At 53.9% G+C, this 18,080-nt stretch overlaps 2 protein-coding genes across 6 annotated transcripts in view; one reads left to right on the forward strand and one right to left on the reverse strand.

Moving 5' to 3' along the window:
* The window catches only part of CTNNA2 (catenin alpha 2), a 933,346-nt gene that overhangs the window by 313,885 nt on the left and 601,381 nt on the right, over window positions 1-18,080 (reverse strand). The gene's annotated exons all lie outside the window — the stretch shown is intronic.
* On the forward strand, window positions 1,040-3,908 carry LRRTM1 (leucine rich repeat transmembrane neuronal 1). Of its 2 annotated transcripts, none has more exons than XM_072951637.1 (2): window positions 1,040-1,631; window positions 1,899-3,908. In XM_072951637.1, the coding sequence occupies exon 2, from the start codon at window positions 1,958-1,960 to the stop codon at window positions 3,524-3,526; it is 1,569 nt and encodes a 522-aa protein (XP_072807738.1). In that variant the 5' UTR covers window positions 1,040-1,631; window positions 1,899-1,957; the 3' UTR covers window positions 3,527-3,908. The 2 variants fall into 2 exon arrangements, with proteins under 2 accessions (XP_072807738.1, XP_072807739.1); XM_072951638.1 differs by lacking the exon at window positions 1,040-1,631 and adding an exon at window positions 1,700-1,783.

Here is an 18,080-nt window from a genome sequence, read left to right on the forward strand (position 1 = left end):
CCAGGAGGTTTCTCTGTCATCTTTTTCGTTTGTTTTTAAAGCAGATGTCCAACAGGTCCCTGACAATAGCAATGCAGACCCTCTCCAGACCAGCTGCAACAAGACAGAGCTCATTGTAAGAAGCTTAAGGAGCCCACGGGGAGATGGTTGTTCACGGAAATAATCAAAGACTCGTCTTCATACTCAGAAGACACAATCGAGGGACAGCCTCAAAGCTGAAATGGGGGCAGTGTGTGGAAGGGGGTAGAATCCACTAGGGTTTAAGCCACCCGTTCTCTGCTCATTCTCTCGCACACCCTCCTGGAGTGGAGTGCACTGCGGGGCTCTGTGACCACCATGAGCAGCACGTCAGGGGCAGCCCTCCCAGTGCCAGGCGGCAGGATCTTTCTTTAATCCACCGGGGACCCCACAGACATCTGTGGTGAAGCCCCGGCGGGATCGCGGGCAAGAAACGACTCCCTGTGCCCAGACATACGTTTCTGCCACCCTGGGTCTCGCCCCGCCGGCACCGGGATGGCTTCCCAAATCCGCTGAGTTTGGAAAGCCTCCCCCATCCACCACCTAAAAGGGCCGGCTGCCTGCAGAACTCCGGTGCCCGCAGGGAAAAGAAAAGAAAAAAAAACCCAAAAAACCCGAGCCACTAAGCCCCCACAGCCACTGCCTTCCTCTCCTCTCAAGTTGCTTTTCTAAAGCAAAGGACCAAATGTTGATTTTCTCTACAGATTCCTACGTATCTCACACGTAGACAGCTTTCAAGGGGGAGGGGGCAACGTCCCCCCAAGGGAAGGGGGGCGGAACAGAATATTCCAGCCTCCCACTTGGAAATGCCTTGTCGTGCTGATGCTCCCCTCCCCCACCGCCTCCATCTCCTTACTTTTCTTCTGCAATAAGGACCAAAAAGCTGCAAGTGTTTGCCATTTCATCAGAGAACATACATTACTTCGGTGGCTCGGTAAAATGCTGGTGGTGTGCCCACCCCCTTGTCAGCCCGCCCGTGTCGGAGGTGCTCCGGGACGACGCACAATCGCGAGCAGCTTACGACACTCAGTGAGCAGTAGGTGCCGGTGCAGGCTCGCGCCGCACACCGCCTGGCGGAGGCAAGGAGCCCGGGCGCCGCGCCCCGCGCCCCGCGCCGCCGCCGCCGCCGCCGCCGCCGCCGCCCGCGCGGCACGAGCGAGCCCGCGCCGCGCAGCCGCCCCGGGCGCGCGTGGCCGGCGGTCCCCGCGGAGCGAAAGGGGCGCCGGCCAGCGGTCCTCTCCAATGACGGACAGTCGCCGGGCTGTCAAATCCTGGGGAGTCGCGAGCCCCGAGTTTGTTGTTTTCTTTTTTTCCCCTCCCCACAACGTCACAGTCCGAGCTGCAGAGAGAAAGGACAGCGGCAGGAAGGCGAAGCCCCGGCTCCCGCACGCAGTTGGGAAACTCGCGGGTCCTCGAAGTCGCCTCCCCGCCTCGCCGGCCGCCCTTGCAGCCCCGAGCCGAGCAGCAAAGTGAGACATTGTGCGCCTGCCAGATCCGCCGGCCGCGGCCCGGGACTGCCTCGGAAACACAGAGGGGTCTTCTCTCGCCCTGCATATAATTAGCCTGCACACAAAGGGAGCAGCTGAATGGAGGTTGTCACTCTCTGGAAAAGGGTGGGTAAGACACTTTTTAATTAAATTCTTTCCCGAAGATTTTTTTTCCTCCCTTTCTTTGCTGCAGCATCTAACATGGACCAAATCACCATCTCTTTGATCTTTCCGTGGCTGTGAACTTTCTAGCTGCTCAGCTTTCTGCATGCTTAGAGGTGAACGTGTGGCTTTGGGGAGGGGGGTCCTTCCTTCTTGCAATGTATTTATTTGATTTTTGCCCTTTTCTCCCCCTCCCCCGCTCCCCCTCCCTCGGAATAAAATATGATGTAGATTTCTGACCGAGCGCTTCCAATGGACATTCTCCAGCCTCTCTGGAAAGATTCTCGCTAATGGATTTCCTGCTGCTCGGTCTCTGTCTACACTGGCTGCTGAGGACGCCCTCGGGGGTGGTCTTGTGTTTGCTGGGGGCCTGCTTTCAGATGCTGCCCGCCGCCCCCAGCGGGTGCCCGCAGCTGTGCCGGTGCGAGGGGCGGCTGCTGTACTGCGAGGCGCTCAACCTCACCGAGGCGCCGCACAACCTGTCGGGCCTGCTGGGCCTGTCCCTGCGCCACAACCGCCTCCCGGAGCTGCGCGCCGGCCAGTTCACGGGGTTAATGCAGCTCACGTGGCTCTATCTGGACCACAACCACATCTGCTCGGTGCAGGGGGACGCCTTTCAGAAACTGCGCCGGGTTAAGGAGCTCACCCTGAGTTCCAACCAGATCACCCAGCTGGCCAACACCACCTTCCGGCCCATGCCCAACCTGCGCAGCGTGGACCTCTCCTACAACAAGCTGCAGGCGCTGGCGCCCGACCTCTTCCACGGGCTGCGGAAGCTCACCGCGCTGCACATGCGGGCCAACGCCATCCAGTTCGTGCCCGTGCGCATCTTCCAGGACTGCCGCAGCCTCAAGTTTCTCGACATCGGATACAATCAGCTCAAGAGCCTGGCGCGCAACTCCTTCGCCGGCTTGTTCAAGCTCACCGAGCTGCACCTGGAGCACAACGACTTGGTGAAGGTGAACTTCGCGCACTTCCCGCGCCTCGTCTCCCTGCACTCGCTCTGCCTGCGGCGGAACAAGGTGGCCATCGTGGTCAGCTCGCTGGACTGGGTGTGGAACCTGGAGAAAATGGACCTGTCGGGCAACGAGATCGAGTACATGGAGCCCCACGTGTTCGAGACCGTGCCGCACCTGCAGTCCCTGCAGCTGGACTCCAACCGCCTCACCTACATCGAGCCCCGCATCCTCAACTCCTGGAAGTCGCTGGCGAGCATCACCCTGGCCGGGAACCTGTGGGACTGTGGGCGCAACGTGTGCGCCCTGGCCTCGTGGCTCAGCAACTTCCAGGGGCGCTACGATGGCAACTTGCAGTGCGCCAGCCCCGAGTACGCGCAGGGCGAGGACGTCCTGGACGCCGTGTACGCCTTCCACCTGTGCGAGGAGGGGGCCGAGCCCACCAGCGGCCACCTGTTCTCGGCCGTCACCAACCGCAGCGACCTGGGGCCCCCCGCCAGCCCGGCCGCCACGCTCGCCGACGGCAGGGAGGGGCAGCCGGACGGCTCGCCCGAGCCGGCTACCGTGGCGCTCCCCGGCGGCGAGCACGCCGAGAACGCCGTGCAGATCCACAAGGTGGTCACCGGCACCATGGCCCTCATCTTCTCCTTCCTCATCGTGGTCCTGGTGCTCTACGTCTCCTGGAAGTGTTTCCCAGCCAGCCTCAGGCAGCTCAGACAGTGCTTTGTCACGCAGCGCAGGAAGCAGAAGCAGAAACAGACCATGCATCAGATGGCTGCCATGTCTGCCCAGGAGTACTACGTTGATTACAAACCGAACCACATCGAGGGCGCCCTGGTCATCATCAACGAGTACGGCTCGTGCACCTGCCACCAGCAGCCCGCCAGGGAATGCGAGGTGTGACTGCCCCAGCGGCTCTCAACCGTGCGCTACCAAATACGCCTGGGCAGCCGGGGCGGCCGGCGAGCGCCCGGCTGGGTCCCCTGTCTGTGCTCTGCTGTGCTCCTTGACTGAAACTCCAAGGGGATCTCTCCCAGAGACTTGCCATTTTAGCTTTATTGTGTCTTAAAAACAAACAAACAAACAAAAAGAGATCAAACACAACAGAACCCCACCCCACAACCTTCAGGACAGTCTGTCTTAAATTTCATATGAGAACTCCTTCCTCCCTTTGAAGATCTGCCCATATTCAGGAATCTGAGAGTGTTAAAAAAAAAAAAGGTACCACTCATTGATTTTTTTTTGTAAACTAAAAATGTTTAAAATAAAATAGCATTTACAGTTTGTACAGACTGGTGGAACCTAAATGAATTGTTGCCTGTGTTGAAAGGGAAGCAACAGTTAATTTTTTCTTCCCTGTGTGTGTGTGTGTGTGTGTGTGTGTCTGTGAGTGTCTGTGTGTGTAGGGGGATGTGCTGGCCAGAGGGAAAATTCAGGAATTCAGGAGCAAAGTAGCAGCTGATTTTGAAACATCAAGAAGGGCAAACGCAGCTTATCAGGGGGATGTACCCCACCTGGAAGGACTGAAAAAAGCGAGACCCTTTGTATTAGTTTTAGAGGGGTTTGCAGTGCAATCCAGCCACTTTGAAGCAAGTGAAAGGTGGGCTGAGGGCTGACCATCACAGCTCAGCCTTTATAAGGCTGAGCTTTTTAAAAGGCACTGCCAGACTGGTTTTCCCATGAACAAGAGACATTTTTTTTGCACTTAATCCAAGGATCTTTCAAATCAATTCAGAATCTCACCCCCAAACGCCACTGGTTTATTACTCAGATGTCTCTGATTCACCAAACTTTGTAGCCCTGGCGCCCTTTTCCAGCCTCTCCCAAGCGAACGACCCTCGGCTCCTGCTCCCCGTGGTCTGGCGGAGGGAGCGGAAGCAGAATCCGAATGCTTGGTGAGGGAAGCTGCGCCTTCTGGAGCGCGCTGCTGGACTGCAGCAGGCTTGGCTCTCAGCAGCGACACGCGCCCCCGTTACTGAGGGGCGCAGTGGGGAGCCCCGCCCCCGGGAAGACCCCCTCGCTGGGTGCTGCTTGCGGCAGTGGGCTTCAGGGCAGACGCCATCCAGAAGCGATGGGGGGGCGGGATGGGGAAAAATCAGCTCTGGATCCTGTGTTCGGAGTATTAGTGAGACAGGAATAATTTGTTAACCCGGGACAGACTGCCCGGACATCACCCTAACCCTTCTGTCATGCTTGCTTTCCCTGTGTTGTTTTTTTTTTCCTGTGTGGGGGTCAGTGGCTGCCCCTTCCCAGCCTTCATAGGTTTCCAGGTCTATGGAGACGTAGGCTGTTTCTTGAATTAAGCAGTAGTAGCAGCTGGTGGGTGTGGGGAAGGGAAAGGGGGAGGAGTACGTGGGGGAGGGGATGGGTCTTTCCTTAGGTCACAACTTAAGCCAGTGCGTGATGGAAACGCACCACCACGGATGACAGCCAGTGAACTCGTGTTGTCCGTGGCCGGAAGCCTTTCTCAGGCTCAGGTGCCCATTCCTTAGGAGGGCCCTACGGACAGGAATTTTCTTTTTCCTTTTTCTGTTGTAAGGGGGAAGTCCAAACAGCAGGGAGAGGGGCGGGGGCAAAAAAAGCGACCACCACCCTCTCCCCATATGCAAATACCTCCAGCCTCTTATCTAAAGAGGCATACTCAGCTGTTTGAAATGGCATCACCAGGAGGTTTACTTAAGCTGAGGACTGGGAACAGAGTTCTCTCCCACCTATGGAGAAGCCAACGTGCCTAAGAATACTGCTTGCAAGAGGCTCCTGCAAGAGAAATGTTTTGCAAATGTCTCTAAGATGTTGAGCCTTGGGAAGGAGCTTCTTCCACACACACACACACAAACTCGTTCTTCCTGGCCAGGAAACTTCACCCTATCTTGTTTATAATTAGGCAGGACATTAGAACACGCACCACGCGCGCAACACCCACTGAGACTCATAATGTTCTAGAAGAGGGATGCGCTGACAACTCTGAGGAGGGCATTTTGGATTTAGTCTCAGAATGATCATTCGGGGAGGCCACTGTGAACAGCACATCATTGGGAGGCCAGGGGTTGCAGGAGCACCTGTAATTAAACCCCACTAAAAAGACCTCCTCTAGAAGATCTTTTCTGGGGAAAAAAAATCCCCAAATTGTGCAGTTGAGGGATTCAGTTCAATCCTTGGATTCCACTGATTTGATCTCCTCATAGGAAGCCTCCTGGAACCCAGCACCGAAAGCTGCTCGGTGCATTAAGGGCTGAGCTGCTGTGCCTACAGGGCAGGCTTCCAGAAGCAAACCCTTTCTGGCACACAGCCGAAGCCCAGATCCACCTGCTCCCTGGACATATGAACACTGGAACCTGGGGAACTTCTCTCCTATCCCCAAGACTTTCCTTCCCTTCGTTCTTCTTGTTTTAAATGTGGCGATGACAAAAAGTCAGAGAATAATCTTGCTTTGTTAGATGCTGCAGCCCCCGCCCCCATATGACTCAACACCACGTTGTGGAGAAGATCTGAAGTCCACGTAAATCTAGTGAAAGATTATTGGAAAGAGGACTCTGCGATGCAAATGACGGCCATGGAAAGCTGTGTTCTAACTTTGTGTGTATGTGTGTGTGGTTGTCTCTGGGTTGTGTGTCTCTGTCAGCGAGCAAATACGTTTTCTGCACAAACAGAGGAATTTAGCTCGCGTCATTTCACGCTCCTGCGCCTGCCTCTTGCTTTGGGGAATGGGAGGGGGAGGGAGGAGGCGAGAAAAAGGGAAACTGGTCGTTTTAACTAAGGTTTTATGACACTTGAAATCTTTTTTTTTCTTAAATTAATTGATCTTTAAGCTTCAAGAAACTTGCTCTGACCCCCTCTAACAACTCCTGAGCATTGAAAAGAGAATCTAAGTTTTAAAGGTGTAGCATCTTTTTTCCCCCTTTCCACAGAAGATGCTCATCTCATTGTCCTGCACCGTCTGGGAAGAATTTAAGGCCACGACTCACGTCTCTTCTTGGACACCGTGATGGATTAACCCTCCATCTGCAGTACCTTCCCAGCTGATTGAAGTTCAGGCCTGGTATAGAGGTTTTTGGAATATTTATATAGGGAAAAAAAGTCTTTTCAAATGACAAATGACATTCTCAGACCAGTCTTAGCCCCAGGAGTTTTTTAAGGTGCTGCCAGAGGGAGCAGGCTGAAGGAAACCCATCCTTTGGCTTTTACCTGGGGCAGAGGCAGCCCCCTGGTGCTCAGACTCCAGCCCCAAGAGTTGAGACCCAGACTCGCAAGACTGCCAAGTTGCCATCGCAAAGAAAAGGTGGTTCCCGTAAAAGGAACCTTTTAAAATTCACTTTGAATATTCTCTGCAGCTCTTCAAAGTGTCAGAGAGCCTTACCCCTTTCTCCCTGCCTTTGGGAAGGAGACATTTGGTACGACTTAGCGTCAACAACACATTTACGAGGATGTGTAAGTAATTAGAAGGGCAAACACCACTTGTTATTCATCTCAAGTTTCCGAAGCAGCTGCACACAGATCACTGGAGGGCTCAGGGGGCGTCCTGTGCTTCCGGGTTATATGTGTGGACTTGTCAGCAGGTGTGGCCCCTGTTCTGCCTGGCAGATCCACGGGGGGGGGCACTGGTGGGTCACTGGTGGGTCACACGTCCTGGTGAAATGAAAGGCATAAGACACCCCTCTCAGGGAACATTAGCCAAAGGCCAGAATTTAGATCTGCTTTGGAGAGCAGGTGTTGTACTGTTTGGGGGTAGAGCCAATAAAAATCCATCATCGCCTCTAGATAGGTGGCTACGTTGGTTGATTTGGGTTCGCCATGGATGGAATGTCAAACAGCAAGGAATTAGCTGGAATGTGACTATTACACTATTACTCAGGCTCCTGAAATACATTTTGGGAGAAGTTGGGGGCGCGCACACACACACACACAGAGATATGTACGTGACACAACATGACACATAATAATCACGCACACATGGTCTGTTGTCAGATACTGCAACCACGCGTGTGACCACGTGATAGAGCTGCCCTCCGGCATTCACCACCCTCCAACTTTCTTCTTCCATGATCTAATTATTACCCAGGAAAGGATCTGGAAAAGCCAGCCGCCATTCAGGCGCAGAGGGCTGAGGTGGCTGGGGGTACTCTCAGGCGGCAGTCGCTGTTGGTGGAGGCTTTGCAGAGGCTCCTGCCAGAGGAGAGTGAACGCCTGCGACCTAGTGGTGGGAGCCAGCAAAGCACGCTTGGGAGGGCGTGCTCTTAAGGCTAAGCTCCGCCAGGGCTCCGGGAACACTTCTCCTCTGCCAGACGCTCTGCTCTGTACCCTGCCCCCCGCGGGGATCCAGGAGGCAAAATCCATCCTCCTCACTGGGCTCCATCTCCTGCTCTTCCTCAGCTGGACACAGTTTCTGGCTTTTGGCTCAAAGCAAAAGGCCATCACATACTTAAGGCTCAGTCGGAGACGTAAATGAGATGGAGGAAAGGCGTTTACTGAGTTGTTGCGTGGTATGGGAGCCTTTCTAGATCCTTTCTTTCCACGAGGAACCTGTGGCTGACAGACACTGAGCCCTTTGCGCAAAGTCACGCAGCTGGTAACTGGAAGCGTGGGCCAGTCAGTCCCGTGGCCCTTCCACTCCACCCTGTTCCTGACTCCCTTGAAGGGTAGCCTCCCTCCTCCTGCGCCCAGCAAAGACCCTGGGACACGGCTGGGCCAACGGGACCGCCTCACCACCTTCTTCTTGGATGACACAGTGCAGTGCTCGAATCCAAGCATTTTCATCATGACTCCGTTTGCCCCAACCTCTGGTAAAGGGGAAGGCAGGACTCTGCCGACAGAGCGGACCTCTCGGAGGCTTCCAGCAGCGGAAAGTCCGGGTAACCATCCAGCCCAACCTCTCACCGGAGGATTCTGGACTCGGAGAGAATGACGTGTGAGCGTCTATAGACCACTGCTGGGGATTCAGTCACCTTCCTTTCTCGCTCATTCACTGGACTATGTCTCCATGGTGGTGCTTCTCACTCGGGGGCAAGTCTGTTACCCAACCAACTGGTAACGTCGTTGCCGAAAAACCAGCCCCTGTGCCCTGAGAGCCGGACTGAGAGCTGGAGGCAGAGTTCTGGGAGAATCAGAGAAGAGCAGCTGCACCGCTTTGCCGGGCAGAGGGAGCCGCAGCAGGGTGCCGCCCTGAGGACTGCGAGCCGCCCTGGGGGAGGGGTCCTGGGCTTCTGCAGAAGAACGGGAACGGGGGGCGCCAACCACCAGGGTGTGAGCGGGGCTGTGTTCCCGTCGCCTTGATAGGAACTTGCTGCGGAGTCTTTATGGGGGAATTTTGGAGGGTTGTACTCATTTTCTTGAGGTTCAGCCCATGACCTTCTTCCAAGACCTCCAGGGCAAAAGGGGAAGTGATTCTAAGAAAAGAGTGCGCAGGGCGGGGGGCGTGTTAGTCACAAGGTCAGGTCAGCGAGAAGCACAGGCGTGAGCGTCTTGTTCGTTTCCCACCCTTTCGTTGCCTGCAAATATTTGTGATTTCCACGCATGGAGGTGGGAAGTCACCAGCCTTCCGTGGGCAGAAGTCATGGACCCTGCTGAATACGCCACCACGCCCAGGAAGCCCCCTTCAACAAGGAATTTCTTACCCTAAACCGTTGAGGGTGTGGAGGGTGAGAAACTCCACGCCCTGCGATGAAGCGTTGCGACCACCTGCCCCAGCGCGCTGCGCTCCAGCTGTGCTCGGGGGGGCTTCCTGATGTGTCAGGGTTTGGTTCGCCTCCATCCACTCCCTGTTCATCCTCCTCTCCCCTGCGAGAGAGCTGGAAGTCTAAATTAAGACCCCTCAGGTTGGTTGCTAATCTGCGCGAGGACCTGCAGTTGGCACACGCGTCTCAAAGAACAGCATATGGCAAACACCGAAATTAACTGGGACGAAACTTGTCAGAACCCTCCATTGACCCACTTTTCCTCTCGCAACACCTCATTTAGGAAACAGGGGGGAAAAATCAAGTTAGCAGTGGATATTTAATTAACAAGAAGGAAGATGAGAAACTTAATATTCCTTCCAGCAGGAGTTCTGATACTTGAACAAATTCAGCCCCTCTGCCGGGGCCTTCCCCTTCTCCAAATACGCCGGGGAGGCCTCTGCAGTGGGAGCGGGCTCTGCGTTTAAAAGTCAGTGTGCTGGGGGGAGGGTGTCGCTCAGGGTCAGACTGCATGCTCCGCACGCAGCAGGGCCTGGGTTCAATCCCCAGTACCTCCATCAAATAAATACATCAGCCTACTTATCTCCCCTCAAAACAATCCGTGTGCTTCGTCCAGTGAGTGTGAGCACAGCAATCAGGGAAATGACCTCAGACCTTAGAAGCAGGAGGGACTAGAGATGCAGGCATCGCAAGATGAAGGGCATTTGGGGCCAGGCAGGCAACACTGATGGACGTGGGAGGGAGGGAGGCAGGGCACAACCACTGAAGGAAGGACACAGCCATTGTGGTGAGAACCAAGATGGCGGAAGGTTCGACTTCCAGTAGACCTTGAGCCTCACGGTGTGCCCACAGGCGCCATGACAGTACCTAGGCTGGCCATAAAAGGTCAAAAGGTGGACTGGGGGACCCCACTCCTGGAAATCCCATCCCCTTCCCCAAAGTAGTTGGAATAACCCTCCTGCTCGTTAGACCACGAGATGACCGAGCCCATGAAAACCGACACTTGCACACCTCGCGGTCGCTCTCTCGTCTTCTGAGACGCCCCACACTGTGTCTACGGCGTGTGGATCTACTTCTACGGCAAACTAAACGCCCGCACACCTCTCAGCCTCTCTCCCTCCCGCCTTTCTGAGACGGCCCACGCTCTGCCTGTGGGATACGTGTCTCCTGAGCCGTCTTCCCTTCTGCGTGAGACGGACCCCCTCTGTCCATGGAGGGCGCACCTCCCTAAACAAACCTGCGCTCGCTTTGCCACGCCTCGCTCTTGAATTCTTCCCTGTGCGAGGCAAGAACCTCTTCTCCCCCAACAAGATGGGTGAGGTTCATGGGCGTATAACATTACGAGAGAACAGAAGAGTTCACCTGAAAAATGCCATTTAGTTGTGACCAGCCCTGGTTAATTCTGCTCTGGAAGACACAGGGTCTCGAAGTCAGGAGAAACTGCCTTTAGCCCTGGTGCTGGGACTCCCGGGCCTCGGGGTCACCTGGCGATCATCTTTACTGCGTGAGCATCTTTCTCTCTGCCTCTAGGAGGATTCATGCAGGGATTCCCTACGGACCCTTTCAGCTCGGGGCTTCTAGTTCACCATTCTCCCCTCACAATGAAACACAGAACAGAAAGTGGTTCTCCAGCTCGTGCCACCTAACCAGAAAATGGAAATCCCCCTGCACTCCCATTCCCCAGATACTCTGACTCATCAGGCTTGCCTGCATACGAACGAGAAAAAGGTAGATTAAAAAAAAATCACAAAGAGACTAGGGTTTCTTTGCAGAGGGAGGTGGGGATGCTGGAAAACAGATGAGAAAGAACAGGCATGTGTGGGTGGAAAATAGGGGTTTTAGAAAGTACAGGAAAAGATGAAAGGAAACCCTACAGAGGACACATTCAACTCACACGCACCCACAGGGGTCTGCTACGAAGCCACCTCCTTTTTACTAAAAGCCTGATGGATGTCACCGTGGTGGGGGCGGGGCGGGGGCAGGGAGAAAACACAGACAGACATTTGTCCAGGACTCCAGAAAGAACTTACCGGGCCTGAGCAAGTGGCCACAATTAATATTAGCAGCTCAGAGCCCTCCAGGAAGATGGCAGGAAGGGGGAGGGGTGGAGAAGGGGGGGGCGGTCCAAGATTTGTGCTTTATGTTGGTCATCGCAAGCAGCTGTGGTGCACCAGCCCGACGCTGCAACACCTCTTAGTCCTTTCTTGCCTTATTCTGATCTCCTAGGTTGGCTATCTGCTTCTTCTCAATATAAAATTGAGAGGCCATTTTTCTCCCAGCTTTATGGGGGGAAAATATATCTTCTAGCTGCGTCCTCCCTTCTTGGGCTCAGCTAGCAAGGTGCTTCTCAGCCCTGGCTGCGCACTGAAACCACCGGGGGCTTCAATACCAACGGATGCCTGGGTCCCTCCCCGCAAGACTGGGATTTAATTGAGCTGGAATGCGCCCTTGGCGAGGAGATCTTTTTCATTAACAGCATTTATTGTGGTAAGACTCCTACACAGTAAACGACACCTATTTCAGTTGTACCATTGGATGAATTTTGATAGATGTCTACACCCTTGAAACCACCACCACCATCAAGAGAGCTAACGCTGGGTGAGATGTCTTAAGACTTCCCGGGGTGATGGTAAAATTCAGGCAAGGCTGAGAAACACTGCGTCGGGAGAATCACCAGCCCCGCAGCTCAGCAGCCTACAGGAGCCACGCGTCTGACGTCCGGCCGCCGCTCTTCAAGGCAGCCTGGTGGCCACCGGGCGCTGGGCTGGGCTGGGCTGGATGAGGGGTCAGTGCTGAGGCGGCCCCGGCCTCGCCGACGCCACCTGGTGGCCGACATTGTGAGAAAGACGCACACGCACAGACGTGCCTGGAATTCGTCTCTGAGCGCCCGGGAGCTTACCCGGGCCTCTTTACAATTATTTTATTGATTTTTGATTCTCCCGACAGTCTCAGAAGGCAGACACAAACTTGCCCCATTGTTTAGACAAGAGGACTCAGCTCAGGAGAGGTCAGTAGGTCCAAGCCACCCCCAAGCCGAGCTCCCAAATCCCACGTCCACCTGCCTTTCCGTCTCTGGTTGGCTGTGTCGTTATGAAGCAGGGCTGGCCTTGCTCAGGACTCAAAAGTCGGTAAGTCCCACAGAAGGCGTTCTGGACAATCGTACACACACTCCTATACCCTCTCCTCCTCCAGCCGGAGTGTGGCAATGGCAAAGGCTGGCGCTCACCGCGGCCTCTTTTGTGCCCCCGCCCCACCCCACGCCTGACACCCCTTTTCAGGAGTCTCCACGATACTTCAGAGACGGCCACGTAGATGCCAACTCTTTCCAAATACTTCACATCAAAATGCTCCCTTTCCACTCCGCCTACTGCCAGCAACCCCTTTACCAGCCACTCCTTAAAAAACGTGAAAACTGTGTCCTAGCAGAACACTGATGCATGGCTGGTGGTAACAATTTTACCCAGAGGTTTCTGCAGCTCCAATAAAAGATCCTTGGGTGGGTGGGCAATGACCTAGAAGTTGTTCTAATGCTAGAACTTTAGGTGCTAAACAGCTGGGTGATGCGCATTTGGACGGGAAAGTCTTCCTTGTGCCTCTCCAATGAAACAACACACGCTATTGCTCACGTTTAAGATCACATCTGCCGCCAGGGTATAGGGCTTAAAATAAAGCCAGGATAAAGATCGAATCTCCCAAGCATATTTTGTCTCCCTAAACCAACGTCCTCTTCAGAAATCACGGATTATTAGCTGTTGACCATCAGTGTGTTTACCTTAAATTAAGAATTCTCAGTCTTGCCAACTATGTATCGCAGGGACCTCCAGCTCTGGGCAGCCTTGGATGAAAGTGTGAAGGCTCACTCAGTGGAACGGGAGAGCTGGATGAATCCGCCGCAGAAAGGTCTGGAAAAGCCAAGCTACACACAATTACCGGGACAATGCAGCCATCGGTCTTCAGCTGACCAAAGCAATCCTGTCGTTTGTCCCTCAGCTGCAGAACCACCACGCGTCCTGTGATTCTGTCTCACTGTCTGCTCCACAGAGATTGCATCTCCCGTGAAATCTATATTTTCCGGCACTGAGTCCGTGTGTGTGTGTGTGTGTGTGTGTGTGTGTGTGTGTGTGTGTTTTATTCTAAAAATAATGGGCCTTCTCGGAATTCAGCCTCACTCTTTTACTGGTTGTCCAGGTCATTTGTATTGGAGTTTCTCATATTGATCCTTCCTTGCACGCTATTTCAAAAAGCAGAAAGGCACAAAAAGAAAAGAACAAGCACACTGTGAAGAGGAGGAGGAGGAGCCACGTTCGAACTGAGATGCAACTGAAGCGAACAGGTTGCTCGGGCTTTTTAGCCCTAATTGTACTGGTCAAGCCTTTCAGTCAAAGGGACATCACATTCCTTGTTCAGGGATTAAGGAGATATCTGTTGAATGCACCAGAGACCAAGTTAACTCGAAGGTGAGGATGAGCAAGAGGACGGTGCCAAGAGTCTAGGTCCACCAGGCTCGCCGTGAGTGTGTGACGGAGAGGCCTCCACTTCAGCCTGATCCATTTATGAATGGCAACCACCCCCATGGGAGTGTTCATTACATGGTCTGTCTACTAGGTGCCCGACAGCCTGCTGCATCCTAAACCTTTCCTCGTGCAAACCCTGCAACAAACCGTCATTGCTCTTTGTCCAGGGGAGTGCTAGCATCCTCATTTTATAGGTCGGTAAACTGAGGTTCCAGAGGTTCGATGGCTTGCCCAAGGCCACTCACCACAGTGAGGGCGCCAACCACTGTCTCTGGAGACAAAATGCTTGGGTTCACCTGGGCTGAGTGCCTTTGGCAAGTTATTGAACCTTTCTGACACTCAGTCCCTTCATCTGTAAACTGCAGACAGGGTTGTTCGGAGAATGAAATAAATTCTTAGTGAGAATGAAGTGAGATAGTCTTTGCCAAGTGCTTAGAACGGTGCCTGGCACCTGGTAGGTGCTAAGTAAGTGGAGGCTTTGTTTGTTTTAATAAAAGAAAAATGCACTAAGGTCACACACAGCCAGGGGGAGGCTGAGCACCACAGGGACACCAAAGCCACGCGGCCCCAGCTTTGTCCTGTGACAGGATGCTGTCCCCAAACCTGAGTTCCTGCAAGCACCAGGTCTGAAAGGAGAAGTTAAGGAGGCAAAGTGTGCGGTCTGGAGGCCAGCTGAAGGCAGGGTCACTCCCGGGGCTCTTTGGCAACACAGCAAATCCCATTTCCACATCTGAGCTGTTGGCTCTCTGCAGCCAGTTCCTGCAGGTGGAAGGCCACCACACAGCCTGCGATTGTCACCCAGTTCCCAAACTCTCATCTCAGAGCGACAGCATTACATCACACTGACCCAGAGACGCTGAGCCTGCACCTTCGGCTGCGACAGATTTGCCGGTGTTTATTTAAAGCTGTTTCTTCTCTGCCTACTAACAGCCACAGTCTGACGCCGCTCAAGCAGGTGTGACAAAGGGAGAGCACGTCTGAGGTGGACTCTCTTCTGGGAGAGGAGCTCCCTGCGTTAAGAGGCAGAGTCCAAGGTCCAGCTTCAAGGGCGAGTGAGTGCCCGCCGTCCAGGCTTCTCTCTTCTCCTCTGTCTTGGGGATTTGGGGCGTTCCTTCTCGTCTCTGGTCTGGGAGGCAGGGCACGGAGGAGGGAGAGGGAAGCGGAAGTGATTTCGCACACATTCGCCTTCGCTGCTGCTTGCCCACAGGCAACGCTGCGGATTCTCAGACTCCCCCTAGGGAAGGCGCCTCCCCAACCCCACGCACAGAGCGCCTGCCTGGCCAGGGGAAACGCTCTGCGCCGCTCCTAGAATTCCCTAGCTCCTCAAAGACGAGTCTGTTCCAAGCCTGTTCCCTGTAATCCGCTCGCAGAGCGACTGAAGAATGCTCTGCCCCAGCTTTGGACCGAACGTTGCAAAGCCTTTGGCCAGAGTGAAACCCCGACACGTGGATCTTTCCCACCAGGGAAGCTGCAGCTAGTGGAGAATGAGGACCACCTTCAGTTCAAGGTTTTGTGTCTTTGCAAACTTGTTTTACCGTTTGCTGTTTTGTTTTCTGTCCCCTCCCTCCCTTTCTTCTCTCCTCCGTCTTCTTTTTTCAAACTCTGTTTACTCGATTCATAGTTCTGAGCGACAGCATGCATTCTCAGGGAGGGCAATACTGGGTCAAAGGATTCAGAACTGACCTTTAAACAAATCTTAGTAGCCGTGTATCTGAAGCACAGACACACACACGGTATGTAAATAATAAAAGTCATATAACATCTGCGGTGTTAAAACTTCAGAGCGAGGGGACGTTTGCTGGGGGGAAGCCCAAAAATTCCCTTTAGAGGGGAGAGAATGGAAAAGACGTTTGAGAAATGCTACAACAGACCGTGATCGACGTGGGGAGGAGACAACACCGAGATGGTAAAGCATCACGGCAGGTCACCAGCTGAGATTTTGAGAAGGTCAGAGGGGACCTGGTTCTCTGATGTTGAAAACTGGGATTCAGAGCTTGCTTGAACAGCCAAGGTTTCACTTGGGTCTTATCAGCGCCGCCCCCTACACTCGACATCGCCCAGGGCTGTCCTTCCTTGGAGGTTTCACGATGTAGAACACATTCCAGGCGTGGAGTTTACAGACAGAGCGCTGGTCCTGGCTCTGTCGCTGAGGGACTTAGAGACACCATCTCCTCTCTGGACTTTAAGTCCTTGGGTATAAAACTCAGAAACGAAGCCCCGCTCAGCCTGTTTCCTAAGGATCTGGTAAGGGTCACAGGGGATGATGATGTAAGTGGCCACTTTGAGAACGACATACTATGCAAAGATTTAAAGCAGTGGATGGAGGAGGGTGGTGACATGTGGCTGGCCACCCACAGTGTGACTTGGGAGGGCCACAAGCTTCAGACTGTCCCCCACAGGGAGCGGAATTGCTCCTGTTGGTCACCGCTCTGAATTGAGCCCCTCTTGACTCCTCTGTTGAGAGCATGTTTACCAGGGAAGCAACAAAAGACTGTTTGCGTCTTAAGGGACGGCCCATCCTTTCAGTTGACTTTGCCGCTCACCATGGAGCACAGAGCCTGACCCAGGTCTCATGGCCTTTGGGCAGGGCATCACTTGAGATTTGAGAACCATGCCGTCCACATCTCTAGAATGGACACACCAGTGGTTCCAGGACATGCCTGCAGGTTCCTGGGAAGATGATCAGGGATCATGTATACAGCTGATGGTAAGTCCTCAGGTGACACTGGTTCCTACCCCGTGTCACCACTGTATGGTCACACGGTGCATTTATACAAACAGACCAGAGGAGAGTGGAGGGCCGACAGAACAACTCGTTTCTAGAAATGGGTTCTAAGAGGTGGCTGTAAGAGGTTCATTTAAAGAGGACATTAAATATTAGTAAGATAAAAAGAACTGATCTCCATGGAGGGGAAAGGTGGGGAACTTATTTCAGGCAGTGGGAAGAAAGCGAGAGGACACACACTCTGTCAGTCAGGCTCAGCTGGAATCCTCAGTCAGGGAGCTTACAAAGCTCCCCTCACACGGGTGCTGCAAAGTTGCCGCTGGTGATTGCTTTTATTGTTTGTTTGTTTGTTTCTTGATATAACAATGCTTTCCAGTTCTGTCAACAGAGCCGATCCCCAGTCCCCCCTCTCCGAGCTGACCCCTCCCCAGAGCCATACACCTGCTAGATCTCCTAAGAACTTAAACAGAGACTTCAGGAAGAAGGGGGACCAGAAGTCCCACCCACCTTCGTTCGAGTCTCATCACTTACCGCATCCTCCCGTGCTGTCAAACTCAAAACTGCACGGGTGCCGTCGAGCCCTCACACACGGGCTCTGGCCGTGGTCCTGAATCTGTTGGCCGGTGAGACTCAGCGTCTCTGGACATCACGGCCGAGCAGCCCCAAAGGGCAGCAGAACCCAGCCTCAGCTCCAGCAGCATGCAGCCTGCGGGGCTCCACTGGCTGGCCCGGGGCTACGGGCCCCAAAGCACAGGGATGAAGGCAGCTGGGGGAGGAGGGGAAGGATCTGTTTGTGTTTCTATTTTTCAGCTCTTCAGGAAAAAGAAAAGAAGACTCTGGCTCGGAGCTGGTGCCCTGCCAATCCTCCCCCCCCACCCCTCGCTAGCCCAGGCACTCCACCACCTGTGTGCCCTGCAAAACAGCAACTTCCGCAAACACGCCGAGAAGTCAGGCCAGACCAGAGGCACTGGGCTCCTGGTATCTGTGTGGTGGGGCTTCAGGGATTTCGTTTTTCCCCTTATTTCTTAGGAAACTGCCAGCTCTTTGAAGCACATCTGTTATCGACAGCTTCTGTTTGCAAAATGAGACTGAAGGTATCCCCTCCAGAGAAATTCCCGAATCTTCTCTGTAGCTCAACGCTTCCACTGACAGTTTGGCCCACCAAGTAGGGCGGTGGTAAATATTAAAGCACGTTAATAAAAATGAGATGAAGCACACCGGGATCTTTTTCCTTTTCCAGATTTCGCTTTGCTCACTACTAAAGTTTATCTTGACAGAAAATTTACTTCTCTGATCCACATCATTTCCCAAAGCAACTTTCCGATGGCAAACACAAATTGGCGGGGATTGGGAAGAGGGTTTTTTCAATCTCTGTGCCAAGGAGGCCACGGGGTTTCACCTGTTTGTCTCACCTTCAGGTAAGTAGCCCTCACTCGGGACACGGTCACTGGGGGACCCTGGGCAGCGACTTGGGGCAGAAGCCTGAGCACGAGCTCTTAGGCTTCGGACATAAACGGGCTGAGTGGGGAGGTGGTTTGAGTTTCAAG

The sequence above is a fragment of the Vicugna pacos genome, chromosome 28, assembly GCF_048564905.1.
Source record: "Vicugna pacos chromosome 28, VicPac4, whole genome shotgun sequence".
In the NCBI taxonomy this organism is placed as follows: Eukaryota; Metazoa; Chordata; class Mammalia; order Artiodactyla; family Camelidae; genus Vicugna; species Vicugna pacos.

Bases quoted from the DNA above. Each gene is read 5' to 3' on its own strand.
- LRRTM1 (XM_072951637.1), top strand. From the start codon at position 1,958: ATGGATTTCCTGCTGCTCGGTCTCTGTCTACACTGGCTGCTGAGGACG.